The sequence below is a fragment of the Bos indicus x Bos taurus genome, chromosome 3 (assembly GCF_003369695.1).
Source record: "Bos indicus x Bos taurus breed Angus x Brahman F1 hybrid chromosome 3, Bos_hybrid_MaternalHap_v2.0, whole genome shotgun sequence".
Taxonomy (NCBI): domain Eukaryota; kingdom Metazoa; phylum Chordata; class Mammalia; order Artiodactyla; family Bovidae; genus Bos; species Bos indicus x Bos taurus.
This window is the reverse complement of record NC_040078.1, coordinates 14,817,211-14,835,788: the sequence shown is the minus strand read 5'-3', so window position 1 is coordinate 14,835,788 and position 18,578 is coordinate 14,817,211. Positions and strand designations below refer to the sequence as shown.

General features: G+C 44.6%; 1 protein-coding gene across 1 annotated transcript; it reads left to right on the top strand.

Annotated features, from left to right (window-relative positions):
* Positions 1 to 13,851: 13,851 nt before the first annotated feature.
* On the top strand, positions 13,852 to 16,911 carry RXFP4 (relaxin family peptide/INSL5 receptor 4). Its single transcript, XM_027530732.1, has one exon. It carries the CDS (start codon positions 15,496 to 15,498, stop codon positions 16,615 to 16,617), a length of 1,122 nt encoding a protein of 373 aa, XP_027386533.1. The 5' UTR covers positions 13,852 to 15,495; the 3' UTR covers positions 16,618 to 16,911.
* The last annotated feature ends 1,667 nt before the right edge of the window (positions 16,912 to 18,578 follow it).

Genomic DNA, 18,578 nt, shown 5'->3' with positions numbered 1-18,578 from the left:
GACTGAAATTACACTGTGTTTATTTTTTCCTTTTTTTAAAAAATTGAGCTATAATTTACATACTGTAAAAATTTACTCTTTTCGAAAGAGTATCTTACAGGTAAAATTCATTGTTTTTTAGTATATTCACAAAGTTCTTCAAGTATCACCATTATCTAATTTCAGATCATTTTCATCACCTACAAAGCAACTCTGCTTCCATAAGCAGTCACTTCCAATTTTCCCTTCTGGCCAGCTACTGGGAACCACTAATCTACATCCTGTCTCTGTGGATTTGCCTATTCTGGCACTTTATATAAATGAAATCACAGAATTTGTGACCATTTGTGTCTGGCTTTTTTCACTTAGTATAATGTTCTCACAATTCATCCATGTTGTAGTATGTGTCAGTACTTCATTCCTTTTTATGGTCGAATACTGTTCCATTGTATGGATATACCACCATTGTTTATCCACTCATCTGTTTATAGATATTCATCATTTCTGTACCCCTTTGGAGAAAATCCTACTGAAATCCTTTTCCCATTTTAAAATTGGGTTATTTATCTTTTTATTATTAAGTTGTAAGTGTTCATTATTTATTATGAATCCAAGTCCCTTCAGATATATGACTTGCAAACATTTTCCCCCATTCTATAGGTTGTCTTTTCACTTTTCTTGAGTTAGTTTTACTGATTTAAAAATCATCCATTTTACCTAGAATTTAAAATGTTTTGCATAAAATTTGATTAAAGGTCTCTTATTCTTTTAATCTCATTTGTATGACTATTTCTTTCTGTTCTATCTTTTTTCTTTTCTTTTTATTTTCCCTATCCTTGCCAGGGTCTTGTCTATTTGTTCAACTTTTTGAAAAATCCATAATTTAGTTTTAATCATCAATATGTTCATCAATTCATTGATAGCAAATTAAAGGGTTTTTTTAAGTCTTTATTGAATTTGTTACAACATTGCTTCTGTTTTATGTTCTGTTTCTTGGCCGTGAGGCATGTGGGATCAGGGATCAAACCCACACCCCCTGCATTGGAAATGCACTAGGGAAATCCCTAAAATTTTGTTTTTATTCATTATATTCTCCTTTTGGTAATATTTAATGTTTTTCCTAGTTCCTTAAGTCAAATGCTCAGTTTACTTATTTAAAATTCTTTTAGAATTTCCCCAAGAAAATTTCTTTGTTGGTACAACCAAGTCTGATTTTCTACACTTCATTCAATCGCACTTTGTGATATTGCTAATTGAAAAAAAATCTCTCTAAAGTGAGAGAGGTTAGGCTGAGGTCATTTTTCCTTCTTGTTTGCTGCATGGTCAAAAAAAAAAAAAACTGACATGAATCTGAATGACTGTGCATTTCCTGGTGCTCATTTGGGTAGTATTAGGTAATCTACCAACTCTAAGGCAGTGACAGCTTGGAGTTCATATCCTGTCCTGACCCTTGAAACTTGCCACTCCCTCATCGTTTCAGTGGCACTTTCTGTCTACAATCCAAATAGTGGTGGTACACATCCATACCTGCCTTCTGAGTATCTCCCTGATTCCATTTATCAGCCCCAAATTGGAAAATGAGGACACTGGATCTTGCCATTCTGGCCTGATGTCCTCACCCACAGCAGTGGGAGTAATGATGGGGAAGAAGAAAAGATGGAGAGTGAGCTTTCACAGGGTCTCCAGTATATTCACCAGCACCCTTTGGGGTGTAACCTCCCTCAAGTGCTTCTGAATAATCTTTCCAAACAGATTTCCTATGAAGAAATCTGCTATCACTTATAAAAACAGTTTAGGTAGCAGATAACACAATCTGCTATCACCTCTAAAAGCCTTCTTACAATGAGAAGTCTGTCAAAAAGAGAAGAATGGAGCAATTGTTCAAGAAATAGAGTGTCTAGACCCAGCTCAGCCTCTGTTGAGTCTTGGCTATACTTTTGCTAAGTCCTTTATAGCCAGGACGTTTCCCAGTGTAGTTTTAAAATATGATTCCTGGGACTTCCCTGCTGGTTCAGCAGCTAGATTTCTCACTCCCCATGCAGGGGGCCCAGGTTCAATCCCTGGTCAAGGAACTAGTTCCCACAACTAAAAGATCTAAGATGGTGCCATGAAGACAGAAGAGCCTGAGTGCCACAACTAAGACCTGGTGCGGCCAGGCACAAAAATAAAAGAATAAAAATCTTTTTAAAAATAAGTAAACTATGATTCCCCCTCCCTCCGCCTCACTTGAGCTAGCTTCAGTGAGCCTTGGCTATTTGTATAATTGAGAAATAAGTCGATGACTAAGAGTGGGTTTACACAGAAACAGACTCACAGACAACAGACTTGTGATTGCCAAAGAGGGATGGGGGAGGGATTCATTAAGAGTTTGAGAGTAACAGATATAAACTGTTATATATAGGATGGATAAACAAGGCCCTGCTGTATAGCACAGGAATTTATATTCAATATCCTGTGGATTCAATATCCAATAGGCCATACGGAAAAGAATATGAAAAAGAATGTGTATATATATATATATATATATGTATAACTGATGTTATACATCACTTTGCAGTACAGCAGAAATTAACACAACACTGTAAATCAACTATACTTCAACAAAACAAAAATTTTTTAAAGAGTGGGTTTGCAAATCATAGACCCTCGGTGAAACTGTGACTGGCTAGTATCAGTTAACCCATTCCCGACGGAGAATTCAGCCGTGACAAAGCCAAACCAGGAGACAGCAAAGCCCAGAGGCCCTGTTAGCAGAATGGGAGGATTATACTCCACGCTTATTATTCTTTAGAGCCTTAGGAGAAGCACAGTCCCAAAAGAGATCAACATTTTGTTCCAGGTTTCTCTGATGAAAGGCATAGGAAAAAGAAAAACCAAAAACTGCATTTTTGTAATCCTGTTAGACAAAACTCTTTCACTCTGTAGGCTGAAACTACTTAAGGCCAGGTAGAGGAAGATTAACCTTTTCTTGTCATATTTTAGGTCGTACCAAATTATTTGCCATACTAGATTATTGTGACTAAAGTTAATGCACTGAGTGGCCATGATTAGGCTCTTGACAATTGGAATGTGGATTCCTGGGAGAGCCAGAAGAGGTGGGGAAACCCCTAGCATCTGGTTTGCTTAAAAACACTTGTCAATGCAACACTTCCCCCACCAAAACATGACTTTTCATAGGATAATAATGAATGGACTTGCAGGTAAAACATTGTGTTGTCTCAAATGTGGTTCCTCATCAAGGGCCCAAGGACAAAGCCATTAGAATAGCAGCAGAGGGGACGGGCAAAATTCAGGCTTGGGTTCCCTGCTGCTGCTAAGTCGCTTCAGTCATGCCCGACTCTGTGCAACCCCATAGACGGCAGCCCACCAGGCCTGGCCGTCCATGGGATTCTCTAGGCGAGAACACTGGAGTGGGTTGCTATTTCCTCCACCAGTGCATGAAAGTGAAAAGTGAAAGTGAAGTCGCTCAGCTGTGTTGGACTCTTAGCGACCCCACGGACTGCAGCCTACCAGGCTCCTCCGTCCATGGGATTTTCCAGGCAAGAGTACTGGAGTGGGGTGCCATTGCCTTCTCCCAGCTTGGGTTCCCACCAGGCGACAAATTCCTGCAGGACTAATTTTCCTAGAGAAATAACCACTGTCAGAAAAAGGTCATGGCTTTAAAACCACCATCAAAATCACCATTTGGCAACTATGACAGTAACAATGGAGTTAGACAAGAATCATCAATGAATGCTAAAACTAGTGTATCAAAGAGAGGAGTAGCAGCATGTTTACATAGTCTCAAGGTATTTCCTCACAAGATACTTATTAGGCACAAAAGGGAAATAATATGTTTACATTTATGTATGTTTACAGCAGCGGAGGAATCTAGCAAACACCACTTTAACTAAATGATCCAAGTGATAGATGTCATGCACCTCTTAATACAATGCTGTTAAATGAACACATCACATAGTTCCTGCCAAAAATTTCACAACCTGAGTGTAATTATAAGGAAATAGCAGACAAACCCAAGTGGAAAATTGTTATACAAAATAGCTTTTACTCTTTTAAAATACATAGCAAAAAATGTCATGAAAGACAAAGCCTGTGGAACTATTCTGGATTAAAGGAAACTAAGGAGACATGCCACTTGGGTGTAAGGCATGATCTCAGATATCTTTTGCTAAAAAGACATTAAGGAGAGAATTGGAAACAACTGAACAAGGTTTCAAGATTATTGTAGCATTGTTAATTTGCTGATTTTAATCATTGTACGGTGGTCACATAAGAGCATATACTTGTTTTCAGGAAACACACTGAAAAATTTAGAGGTAAAGGAGCATCAGGTCTGCAATTTACTTCCAAATTGTTCAGAAAAAAAAATTAGATGTAATTTAGTTACATTTAAAAGCAAATGTGAAAAAATGTTAACATTTGGGGAATCTGAGTAAAGGGGATACAGAAATTATTTGTACTAGTCTTGTAGCTTTCTCTAAATCAGTAATTATGTCAAAAGAAAAAAATACCAAAAGGAAGAAGAAAAAAACTATCAAAACATTAAAACAAACTTAGAAGTGTTTAAAAAGGAGAGGCAACCCACTAAAGTACTTTAAGAACTGAATTGCCAGAAAGACAGCAGATCTGAACTGTTGGGTCCTGAATTTGACTCATATCAACATAGCAAGGCATCTTGACCTCTCCAGCAATGCTTAATCCCAAGTAAAGAGGGTAATGGCAGAAAAGAAATATTTTAGTTCAATTCTATGGAGAAAGTTTTCATCAGTGTCTATCTCAGGGGTAATCCGAAGATCAGTGTTAAAAGGAAAACTTCCCAACAAGCAAAAACGATGTAATCAAATGTTTTGACTAAGGCACGCTCTCTACTTGTAAGGATGTGTCAGCAAACTGGTGCTGGAAATTCAATCGTGTTCAAACACACAGTCACCCAGCCGTGGGTACCCCTGTAGTATCAATCCAGGGCTTACCCTACAACACCGGCTTACTGAGCTGAGGGATGTGAAACAACTCTGAGGACTTGACCAATGTACGGTGTTGATATACTGGAGGATACCTTCTATTTTCTCCCTTTTAATTAAGAAGTTTTTTGTAATTGTGTTTTTCCTCTAGTGATTACATCAGATGTCTGGGTACTTATTTTCTAAAAGGTGTAAGATGCAGCTGATCTGCAAAGAGAAGCAAGAGAACGGAGCAGATGTGCTGAGAGAATCAGAAACAGGAACCAAATGAAAAGCAAAAGGAATAAAACTCGGTCTCTTGAGGGCTGTATTGTTTTGTCTTCCTATTATCCCACCTGAATCCATTCAGATCTACTGAAACTCTAAAAATGCATTCTTGGCTCTACTCTTTAACGCCAACGTGCCCACCAGCTGCAGCGGAGAAAGGAAAGAGAAGTGGGAATAGGCAGTCAAAACAGTGAGGATTTTCCCAGGACTCTGGCATGATAAACATCAACCTGTCCTTAGATACAAGTTTCAGTACTAGAAGCAACTCATGGGGGTTCCTTGCAATAAAAGAGGAACTGTAAAAAACAAAAACAAAAAAAACTAAGAGGAAGAGAATGACTGATGGAGCAGGATCTGGAAAGGGAAGGACTTAAGAACACAGATGGAGAGATTGGTCTTAAACAGGAAGAGGAATACTTCATCCTGCTAATTAGAAAAAGAAATTCACACACACACACACATTAAAAAAAAAAAAAAAAACCCAAACTGATTTTTTTATTCTGCAACCACATCAGTGGCCCAGTTGGTTAAAAACCCACCTGCAGTTCAGGAGACCTGGGTTTGATCCCTGGGTTAGGAAGACACCCTGGAGAAGGAAATGGCTACACACTCCAGTGTTCTCGCCTGGAAAATCCCATGGACTGAGGAGCAGAGCGGGCTACTGTCCATGGGGTCACAAGAGTTGGACACGACTCTGACTAAACCACAACCACCACAAAAGCCAAGGTAACATGTAGCCATCAAAACCTGTTTTAACCTGTTGAATCAATGAACAGCTTGCCTTAGTGAACATCGTCCAGTGTCAACCCCTCATTTCTCAAAGTCAGAGAGTCTTCAATCAACAGCAGTCTCCTAAGAGTAATCATCTTCCAAGGATGATGTCTATCTATGTATGCCTCTGAAAATACACTAGTTTCCCCAAACCCTGTAGCTAGAAGATTTACAGTCTGCTTTGCCCATAGAGATAATATCTGACCAAGATGTCTCTCTCTTATTGTGTTATTTAGTCACTAAGTTGTATCCGACTCTTTTGCAACCCCATGGACAGTAGCCTACCAGGCTCCTCTGTCCATGGGATTTCCCAGACAAGAATATTGAAGATCTCCTTCTCCAGGGTGTCTTCCTGACCTAGGGGTCAAACCCAAGTCTTCTCCGTCGGCAGGTAGATTCATTACCATTGAGCCACCAGGGAGGTCCCTCTCTTTCTGTAAGCAATACATTTAGTGAACATTTCTGGTTCCTTCTGTCATAAAAAATAATATTTACTGACATACCTGCATTCCTTTCTGCTTAAACCAACTTGTTATGCTTCTCATAACAAGTAACAGAAAAACTAGCTCAAATGTCTCAAGCAATAATAAGTGTATTCTGTCTTATAGCTACAAGCCCAAAGATGGTGTATGCCCAGCTTCTCTGCTCTGCCTGCCTCCGTGGGAAGGCTTTGTCCTTAAACTGGCTTCCTTCATTCTAACAGGATGACAGCCAACACCAACTGAGGCATATGTTTCTATGTTTAGATCCAACAGGAGAAATAAATTCCCTCTGCCAATCAGAATGAAAAATCCTCCCCCCCCCCACCTTCATTCTGATTGGACCAACCTGTGGACTAGAAACTCTCATCAGGATGTCAGAGGTTGATAGGCTTAATCCTTGACTTTTATAACTCAATGTTTTTTTTAATTTTATGTATTTATTTGGCTGCACTGGGTCTTTGTGCTTTGCACAGGCTTTCTCTAGTTGCAGGGAGCAGGGGCTACTCTTGCTTGCGGCACATGGGCTCCTCTGGGGAAGCACAGGCTCTAGGCACGCCGGCTTCAGTAGCTGCAGAACTCGGGCTCAGTGGTTGAGGCTCGCAGGCACCAGAGCTCTGGCTCAATAGTTGCGGCCCATGGGCTTAGTTGATCCTCAGCCTGAGGAAGCTTCCTGGACTAGGGATCAAACCTGTGTCTCCTGTATTGGCAGGCAGATTCTTATCCACTGCACCATCAGGGAAGTCCAATCCTTGACTCGAAACAGTTACCTTCAAGAGAATGGTGACATAGTGATTGACTCAAACTTATCAGAATCCACTCCTAGAGCTGAAGATGGAGTTAGCTTCCTCCAAGTCATGAGAGCTCTGTTGAGAAGAAATGGACACGAACAAAATTGAGTTCTTTAGAAAGGAAGAGGGGTGCTTCTCTGGTGGCTCAGTGGTAAAGAGTCTACCTGCCAATGCAGGAGACACTGGTTTGATCCCTGGCCCGGGAAGATTCCACATGCCATGGAACAACTAAGCTGATGCTCCACAGCTGTTAAGCCTGTGCTCTAGAGCCCTGGAGCTGTAACTACTGAAGCCCCTGCACTCTAGAGCCCTTGCTCTGCAACAAGAGAAGCCACCACAATGAGAAGCACCTGCACCCCAAGTAGAGAGTACCTCTTACCAAAACTAGAGAAAAGCCCTCGTAGCAATGAAGACGCAGCACAGCCAAAAATAAATACATTTTAAAAATTATTTAAAAAAAAAGGAAGAAGGGGACATGGATACTATGAAAACAACCAAACACAGTCACAAAACTACTGGACCTTTTCTTCTATGGCTTACCCATGACCACCTTCTACTGAAGACATCTAATTTCAGATCTTCAAGACCAGGTCTCTTTCCAGACTCTTCCAACTGCATATAGGGTTGCTGTACCCAAGTGGTTCACAAATTTTTCAACCTTGTTTTCCTCCTGTATTTTCTGATGCCAATGTGATACATGTATCCAGCCATCCAATCATGTACCCTTCATTCACTTAATTCCTCAAGATTGCCGAGTAGTCAACCTAATTCCTCCCTTTTCTTCTTCCTTTTTTTATTGGCCTCGCCATGAGGTATGTGGAATCTTAGTTTCCAATCGTTCATTGTTCAGTTGCTATTATTTGTGAGCTCATGGACTGCAGCATGCCAGTCTTCCCTGTCCTTCACCAGCTCCTGGAGTTTGCTCAAATTCATGTCAATTGAATCGATGATGCTATCTAGCCATCTCATCCTCTGCCACCCTCTTCTCCTTTTGCCTTTAATCTTTCCCAGCATCAGGATCTTTTCCAATGAGTTGGTTCTTCACATCAGGTGGCCAAAGTATTGGATCTTCAGCTTCAGGATCAGTCCTTCCAATGAATATTCCGGGTTTATTTCCTTTAGGATTGACTGGTTTGATCTTCTTGCTGTCCAAGGGACTCTCAAGAGTTTTCTCGAGCACCACATTCAAAAGCATCAATTCTTTGGCACTCAGCTTTCTTTAGAGTCCAACTCTCACATCCATACATGACTACTGGAAAAATGATAGTTTTGACTATACAGACCTATGTTAGCAAACTAATGTCTCTGCTTTTTAATATGCTGCCCAGGTTGGTCATAGCTTTTCTTCCAAGGAGCAAGCAAGCATCTTTTAATTTCATGGCTGCAGTCACCATCTGTAGTGATTTAGGAGCCCAAGAAATAAAGTCTGTCACTGTTTTCATTGTTTCCCCATCTGTTTTCCATGAAGTGATACGGCCAGATGCCATGATCTTAGTTTTTGGAATGTTGAATTTTAAGCCAACTTTTCACTCTCCTCTTTCACCTTCATCAGGAGGCTCTTTAGTTCCTCTTCACTTTCTGCCATTAGAGTGGTATCATCTACATATCTGAGGTTGTTGGTATTTCTCCTGGCAATCTTGATTCCAGCTTGTGCTTCATCCAGCCCGGCAGTTTGCCTGATGTACTCTGCATATATGTTAAATAAACAGGGTGACAATATACAGCCTTGTCATACTCCTTTCCCAGTTTTGAACCAGTCAGTTGTTCCATGTCCAGTTCTAACTGTTGCTTCTTGAACCACATACAAGTTTCTCAGGAGACAGGTAAGGTAGTCAGGTATTCCTGGCTCTTTAAGAATTTTCCACAGTTTTTTGTGATCTACACAGTTAAAGGCTTTATAGTAGTCAGTGAAGCAGAAGTAGAGATTTTTCTGGTAATCCCTTGCTTTCTCTATGATCCAACGAATGTTGGCAGTTTGATCTCTGGTTTCTCTTCCTTTTCTAAGCCCATCTTGTACAACTGGAAGTTCTCAGTTCACAGACTGGTGAAGCCTAGCTTGAAGGATTTTGAGCATAATCAAACCTGTGTCTCCTGCGGTGGAAGGACGACCAGGGAAGTCCTTCTTCCCTCTTCTTATTACATCCCCAGTCAATTAATTCTATTTCTTAAATATAATCCATATTCCTTCCCTCCTCTACTTCCTAACTATCTTAGCACCTGTTTACAAAAGCCTTCTAACTGATATTTCTTCTCCTGCCATTCTTGGCCTCTTTGAAACGATCTTTCACATTGTCAATAGACAAAAAATAGATGTGATTCTGTCATTGCTTAGATTAAAAACTTTTAGTGGCTTCTCATTCTGGCACATGAAAGAGTAGAGATGGTGGCTGATTGGGCTGATGTGAGGTTAGAGATCTGGATTAGGGTCTCCTACTTCTGGGGCTTCCCAGGTGACATTAGTAGTAAAGAACCCACCTGCCCGTGCAGGAGGCGTAAGAGAGGTAAGTCCAATCCCTGGGTCGGGAAGATCTCCTGGAGGAGGGCATGGCAACCCACTCCAGTATTCTTGCCTGGAGAATCCCACGGACAGAGGAAACTGGAAGGCTACAGTCCATAAGGTCGCAAAGGGTAGGACAAGACTGAAGTGACTTAACACGTATGTCCATTACTGAAAACTTAAACTTTTGGGGGTTTTAGAACAGTAACCCCCGGAAGAGCCTCTGGTCATCTACATGCGTGTGGAAGTATCTGCCCCATTCCTTTCTCAGGAAGATGAACACCTGTCATCTGCCATGGAAACCTATCTTTCAGGTGGGGGGGCCTCAGAAGACAGAAAATCTAGGATTCTCAGAGCCACAGCCTGGGACCCCCAGTGTGAGGTGCTCTAGAGTGAACTTGGTCCCGAGCAAATGGAGTTAGCAATGAGGCTGTCCTCTTTCAGAGGAGCACTGCTAGGACTGCAGGCTAGGCAGGCAGGACTCGGCTGCAGTGCAGATGAACTTGGAATGCTGAACATGTTCGGGGAAGAACAGGTGCTTCTGTGAGGCAAAGGGGAAGGGACGGCCTTGGCCTGGCAGTCAGCAGGGCTCTTCCCCCCACGGTTGCTGCTCTACCATTCCACAGCGGTGATCCCTTCCTTTTCATTGTTGAGCAGCATTCCATTGTGCGAAAACACCACTGTCTATTTACTCATTTACCTCATGGAAAATTAGATTATCCACTTGAGTTCTTTCCTATTTTAAGCTACTTCAAATAAAGCTGCTGTGAACACTGGTGTACTTCATGTGAGTATGTACTTTCATTCTTCTTGAGTTAAATGCTTAGGAATAGAGTGACTAGGACATATGAGGTGCATGTTTAACTTTTTAGAAAATACCAAATTGCTTTACAAAGTGATTATACAATTTTACATTCCTATCAGGAATGTATGAAAGTTTTGGTACCCTACTTCTTCACCAGCAGTTGGTATGATCAGTATTTTTGTTTTTGTTTTTCATTTGAGACATTCTAATCAGAAAATAGTACTGTCTCACTGTGGTTAGTCTTTGCATTTCCCTGGGGGCTAATGATGTTGAGTGTCTTCTCATGTGTTTATTTGCTATCCCTATATCTTTTTTGATGAACTATCTGTTCAAATCCTTTACCCTGTTTAAAAAATAAGGTGGTTTTCTTATTATCAAAATTTGAGAATTCTTTAGATATTCTAGACATGTTTCTTTATAAGTTCTGTGATCTGCAAATGTTTTCTTAGTCTGTGGTTTACCTGTTCATTCTCTTAACAGTATTTTTCAAAGACCAGAAGTTCCAGGCTTGTGGTTGCCAAGGGAGAGGGGTTGGGGAGGGATAGATTGGAAGTTTGGGATTAGCAGATACAAACTATTATATATAGAATGGATAAACAAGGTTCTACTGTATAGCACAGGGAACTATATTCAATATCCTGTAATAATAAACCATAATGGGAGAGAATATGAAAAGGGATATATATTTTATATATAACTGAATCACTTTGCTGTACAGCAGAAACTAACACAACATTGCAAATAAAGTATACTTCAAGAGGGCACTTCCCTGGCTGTCCAGTGGTTAAGACTTTGCCTTCCAAAGCAGGGAGTGCAAATTCAATCTCTGGTCAGGGAGCTAAGACAAAAGCAACATTGTAACAAATTCAAAAGAGACAAAAGAAAAAAAAAAACACTCTGATTTTAAATAAAGTATACTTCAATAAAAAATAAACTGAAAAAAAAAACAAAACCAAGAGCAGAGTTCTTCATTTCAATGAAGCCCAATTATTCACTTTTTGCAGTTAGACTGTGCTTTTGATGTTGTATCTAAGAACTTTTTGCCTAACCCAAGGTCATAAAAATGTCTCCTTTGTTTTCTTTTAGAAGTTTTGGCATTGTAGGCTTTATATTTAAAAATCTATGATCTTAAAGATCTATGATCCATTTTTGAGTTAATCTTTGTGCATGGTGCGAGGCAGGGATCAAAGTTCTCTCACGCACACTCTTTTTAATGTGAGTATTCAGCTGTTATAGAACCAGTTGTTGAAAAGACTATTGTTCTTCAGTGAGTTGCCTTTGCACTTTTGGCAAAAATCAGTTGACTGTAAACGTGTGGGCCTATTTCAAGACTCTCAACTCCGTGGATCTGTATGTCTAACCTTTTGCTGATACCACGTTGTCTTGACTACTGCAGCTTTATAGTAAGTCTTGGAATTGGGTACATGACTACTCCAATTTTATTATCTTTATACTAAATTGTTTTGGCTCTTTTACAAAATCATTTGGCTATTTGCTTCTCCACATGAATTTTAGAATCAACTTGTCAGTTTCTCTTTGAAAAAGCTGCTAGAATTTTGACTAGAATTGCATTGAATCTACAGACCCATTATGAGGAGAATTGACATCTTATTATTGAGTCTTCAAACTCATGAGCACAGTATGCCTCTCTATCCATTTATTAAAATCTAAATTTCTCTCAGCAGTCATTTATAGTTTTCAATATATCAGTACTGTACACCTCTTGTCAGATTTATCTCTAAGATTTTTATTTTTTATTTTTGATGCTCTAGCAGCTTCATCTTAATATGGAAAATAAGCGGTGGATCACCATCTCTGCTTTTGTAATTTTTCTGTAAATATAAAGCTATGCCAAAATACAAAGTTGAGAGGAAAAAATAATCCCTTGCCTTGGGGAAAAAAAATAAAGTTGAGAGAGAGCGACAGAGATTGGTTCAGAAGTTTGGTGAAGAACCCACCTGCCAATGCAGGAGACATAAGAGACGTGGGTCCAATCCCTGGGTTGGAAAGATGCCCTGGAGGAGGGCATGGCAACCCACTTCAGTATCCTTGCCCAGAAAATCCCATGGACAGAGGAGCCTGGCGGGCTAGAGTCCACAGGGTTGCAGAGTCGGACGTGACAGAAGTGACTTAGAACGCACGCTCCTACTTCGGCCACTCGGCAGTCCTCCAAGCAGTCTCTGTTCGCTTTAGTTCAGTTGCTAAGTCTCTGCCTCCACCGTAAATACAGATGCAAAGATTCCTTCTCTTTATGTTTTTGGGCAAAGATCCATTCTCTTTATGCTCTGTGGAGGGATAGCTCAGTCCTATCCTCCTTCTCCCCCAGTTCTTCTTTCCTAGGCTTTGGAGTGCAGGACAGGGATGTGGGGTTGAAAAGACACGTGGACTGCACAAGGGGAGGGTGTTCAGGTGACTAAGGGGAAGGCCCAGATGTTACAAGTCCCTTTTATGGAAGGGAGACTCTGTGATCTACCACTGCAGAATCCCTGGATTCTGAGATTGAAAAGGGGGCTGGAAAAGAATGGCTCTGGAGGGTAATATGAACATGAGAGACGGAAAAATAATTTTTATTGAATCCAGTTCCTCCTCCTCTCTCAGGAGTTGTGGGTGAAGACCACTGAAAGCGGAATTGTCACTATCCCTCTGTGCGTATCCTGCTGCTGTTTTCCGTGGGGCTTCCCAGGGGCAGGGTCTGGCACTCTAGAAAGAGAAGAGATTAGAGGTGGAAAGAAATGCCCAAAGGGTTTTGTGATGTATTGGAAAGAGCTAGAGTCTAGCAGTCAGAAGATTTTATCTCAAATCCTGACTCTGACACTACTTCCTGGTGCCCTTGGGCAAGTCACTTTCACTCTCTATAAAATGAGGAGTTGAACAAAATGATGTAAAGGATTCCACCCACCTCAAAGAGCTTACTGTATTTCCTGAGGAGAGGGATCATGTAATGTTTTTGTCTCCCCAACGTCTAGCACAATGCCTGACACATAATAAGTGTTCAAGAGATGCTGTGATTCGTGAATGAGTGGATGGATCAAGGAGGGAACTAACAAGACACTAAAATGAAAGGGCCCGAAGGGAAGTTCTTAAACTCAGTCAGCTGGTGGCACCACCTCTCTATATAACCACAAGGGAGTGTTGCTAGTCTCAGACCAAGGGAAAGGATTTAGATTAGAAACACATAAAGGTAAAAAAAAAAAAAAAAGAAATGACCAGAGGACCGGATATTTCAAATGGAAAGCAGAGCCCTGAAATTGACCCAGCTTCTGTTTTCCAAGTCAAGGGACAATAGGTCCCACGCATTGAAAGATATGGTGGCTGCCAGATCAGCATGGTGATGCTGGATGCTGAAAAGCAGTTGTGAAGGAGGCAGTGATTAACAAGTCACACAGGGCCAGTCGTGAGGCTGGGAGGCGGCCCCTGGGGCTCACCTGAACTTGGGCTGGGCACTCCCTTCACATCCACCCCTTGCCAGCGAACCCAAACATCTGGGTACCCATTCTGAATCTCTTTCACCCCTGGGTCTCTCCTACAGGGTTCATCAAACCCGCTGCTGATTATCCTGAAAGGGTCCCTTTCCTCCCCCAGCACTCAAGGAAACTGAACGTCAAACATCTTAATTCGCAGGCAGAGGGCAAGAAGGTGGTTGAATATTTTTGCAAAAGCCTCATTCTTCCTACCCCTCACCCCCATCACAGCAAATTCTGCAACGGGTAAGGATACAGGCACAAAAGGCGAGGAGCCACTGAAGCACGCACCCCATTTAGCACTGAGATCGTGGGGAGACAGGATGAGGCATGGTGAGGGTGTTTCTCAGCATCCACAGCTCTGAAATGGGGTTTGGGGGTTGGAGGAGACAGTGGGGGTTACCGCTGACCTCTGCCTCCACAGATTAGACCAGGGAAGGGTGAAATGGCCGTGGGAGTGAGAGGTCAGCAGGACTGCTTAGCAGGGAGAGGCCTGAGGGCATGCCCCAGGCCTGCTCAGGTCCTCATCGGCTCCAGTGGGGAGGGAACAGGAAGCTGTGACTTCCTCTCCCCTTTTCCTCCCTGCCCTCAACCTCAAGGTCACTGGCTGCTGCAGTGAATTCCAACCTGTTTTAGTTGGCATTGTTCCCCAGGCACGATGATCAGAGCTGCTCATTATAAGAAGGGAGTCACTTGCTCCCTCCTGCCACAGATGCCCCCAACTTTTCCTTTGAAATAGTAATCATTCACATTCACGCAAATAGCCATGAACAAGGGGCTTTTTCACAGGTGTTCTCTCATTTTGTCACACCCATTCTGTAAATTTTAAGCGAGGAAACTGAGGCTCAGGAGAGTAAAGTAATTCACCCACAGTCACACAGCCAGCAGGGAGCAGCCCTGGGACTCCAGAACCTCTCCTCTTTCTCTCAGATCCTATTCTGATTCTCTGCCTCTGTGCACACTCCCAGGCCCCTTCCTCCAGGCCCCAAGGGAACATTTGCTGCAGAGAAGGGGGCCCCTGAACACCAGAAGGAGTAGAGGGGGGCTCCAATTCAGTTCCTGTCACCCCTGAGGTGGGGTATTTGTGGCCTCTCCCCGAAGCGGAGGTGTGGGGCTGCCCTCCGTAGCAGGATCATTCTCCCTCCCCCCTTCCCACTCTTTCACATGGGGCTCTACACACAGAGACGCACACATGCATGCACACACAGGCACACATGCACACACACGTTTGTGCCAATGTTCACCTCTCCCTCACCTGCCCCACCCACCACCAAGACCAACAGAGAAGAAGGCTGTCCTGTTGTCCACAGCCCGCCCCCTTAGGTGTGGGCGTGGGCTGGGTCTCCAGGCAGCCAGAGGCCCTGAGAGCAGCAGTCAAGCGCTCTGATCCAGTGTCCTGCTGAACGCCTTAGGTGCCCCCTGCCAGGCTGGTAAGGCACTCACTGGCCCTTCTGCCCAGCACCACTGACGTCGGATGCCCTGCGATGCCCACGCCCAACACCTCTGCCCCCCTGCCCGCTTTCTGGGTCAACGCTTCTGGAGGCAGCGTGCTGAGTGCTGCTGATGCCACGATGCCTGTTGGATTCCTAGCCCTGAGGGTCTCGGTTGCCCTGGCCTATGGGCTTGTGGGGGCTGTCGGCTTGCTGGGAAATTTGGCCGTGCTGTGGGTGCTGGGTAACTGTGCTCAGCGAGCCCCTTGCCCACCTTCTGACACTTTCGTCTTCAACCTGGCTCTGGCAGACCTGGGGCTGGCACTCACCCTCCCCTTCTGGGCAGCTGAGTCGGCACTGGACTTCCACTGGCCCTTCGGAGGTGCCCTCTGCAAGATGGTCCTAACGGCCACCGTCCTCAACATCTACGCCAGCATCTTCCTCATCACAGCGTTGAGCGTCGCCCGGTACTGGGTGGTGGCCATGGCTGCAGGGCCAGGCACCCACCTCTCGCTCTTCTGGGCCCGTGTAGCCACCCTGGCCACGTGGGTGGCAGCTTCTCTGGTGACGGTGCCCACAGCTGTCTTTGGGGCCGAGGGCGAGGTGAGTGGCGTGCGCCTGTGCCTGCTGCGTTTCCCCAGCAGGTATTGGCTGGGGGCCTACCAGCTGCAGAGGGTGGTCCTGGCCTTTATGGTGCCACTGAGCATCATCACCACCAGCTACCTGCTGCTGCTGGCCTTCCTGAGGCGGCGGCGGCGGCGATGGCGGGACAGCAGGGGCGTGGCCCACTCCATCCGCATCCTTCTGGCCTCCTTCTTCCTCTGCTGGTTCCCCAACCATGTGGTCACGCTCTGGGGTGTCCTGGTGAAGTTTGACCTGGTGCCCTGGGATAGCACTTTCTACACCGTCCACACCTATGTCTTTCCCGTCACCACCTGCCTGGCGCACACCAACAGCTGCCTCAACCCCGTGCTGTACTGCCTTCTCAGGCAGGAGCCCCGGCGGGCCCTGGCAGACACCTTCAGGGACCTGCGAGCAAGGCTGTGGCCCCAGGGTCGGGGCTGGGTGGAACAGGTGGCCCTAAAGGAAATGGGCAGGCGGTGGACGGAGAGCACCCCTCAGGAGGGTGGCCTTTCTACCATGCTCACCAACCTGGACAAAGGGAACCCTGGGTGAAGGCGGCAAGTTAAACCCCCTCCTCTTTCTGGTTATCTGCCAAGTACAGGATCCACGCGTCCTAGGGAAAGAGAGGTTGGCCTCTCTGCCTTGATGCAACACCCTCAGGGAAAGTCTGATCTTTGATCCCCAGCTCTGGCTATGGGGAAAGGCAGGCGCCCAGGGCCCAGGTCAGGGCTGGGTACGACCAAGCTCAATCTCCACGTGGCAATGGGAATCGAAGAATAAACCTCTGGATTATCCACAGTGTCTGCACCTTTCATCTCAGTTCCCCTTCTAGGTCAGTGTGGCCAAAAGGATTCTTTGCCCCTTTTCTGCCTTCTGTGAGAATTCCCAGGAAAATTTCCCTATGGGTTCTAGACTAATTGAGTCATAGGTCAGTAACTATCTCCCTCCGTCCTCTCCATCTTCCCTCCCTCACCTCAAATGGGGTGTACCCTTGTCCTTCTCTGGTGCTGAGGCCAAATATGCCCTCCTCCCTTGGCCATCTCTACCTTCTTACCATCTCAGTAGCACCCGTAGAAACTTGGTGCCCACAGACACCTCCGAGGCAAAAGCTGCAGTTCCCCCTGCTGTCTGCAGGACCTTGCCGGATCCCTATCTCCAGCCAAGCCTGGAGTGCAAACTCCTGCTTCTGGCTGGGAGTACCTTGTCTCTCCTTAAATCAGGATTTGGAGGAAGAAGTGAAGATAAGGACAAGCCAAGGACATGGGTGGGGCATAGAGAGGTGAGATTCAGAAAGGGGCTGGGAGAAGAGGTGGCTGAAGGTGCAGATGTGTGCGTGCTCAGTTGTGTCCAACTCTGAGACTCCATGGACTACAGCCCACCAGGCTCCTCTGTCTATGGGGTTTTCCCAGCAGCAATCCTGGAGTGGGTAGCCACTTTCTTCTCCAGGGGATCTCCCCAATCCAGGGATCAAAGCCACGATTCTCCACCACTGCACCACTTGGGTACCAGGATGAAAGTGCAGAAAGAGGTGCTAGTCTTCCTCCTGCCCACGTTCTTAGCTCAGAGCATCAACTCAGGTGTCAGAACACCTGGATTCACCTCCTAGGCCTGACACTAACCAGCTGAGGGACCTCAGTAAGTTAAATAGTTCTCTGTACCTGTTTTCTCAACTTAAGTTGGGCTGTTAAGGATTTAATGGTGCCTGGAATAGATTCTTACACTCCACATGGGCTTCCCAGGTGGTACTAGTGGTAAAGAACCCGCCTGCCAAAGCAGGAGACTTAAGAGATGCGAGTTCAATCCCTGGGTCGGGAAGGTCCCCTGGAGGAGGGCATGGCCACCCACTCCAGTTTTCTTGCCTGGAGAATCCCATGGACAGAGGAGCCTGGCAGGCTACAGTCCACAGGGTCACAAAGAATCGGACACGACTAAAGCGACTTGGCACCCACGCACACCCTGTGTAAAATGGAAACAGAGATAAGGAAAAGGAGGAAATAAGGGGGGTAACTGGGAGACAGTGACTGGAAACCATAAAGATCTTTTCTGGAATTTTTACAAGTTCTGGAGTGAAATTAAAGTCACAAAAGGAAATGAGTGAGGGGGTGGCCCCTAATAAAGGTGTGCACTAAAGGGAGGGGTTCCTCTTTGGTTTCTTTTTTTTTTTCCCCTTTGGTTTCTGTATCCATATATCCATGGATTTGCAGCAACGACAACAGTCAGCCACCAGAAGGGATGTTCAAGGTTGGGGGCAGCCCTTGGAAAGGACGGAGGTGACAGAGGGAAAATGGAGTGGAATTTCCACTGCCATTGCCCCACCCCATGCTCTAACAGGTCTTCTGACCCAGGAGGACTCTGGCCACTCAAGATCCCAGGGCAATAGCTGGGCACAGCACCTCCCAAGTGCGTGGAGCTACTTCTGGAAGGGGCACCCCCCTGCACCAGCTCCATCCAGTTGCTGAACAGAAGAGGCTCTAAAGACTCACCTAATTCACAACATATTAAGCCATGCTAAA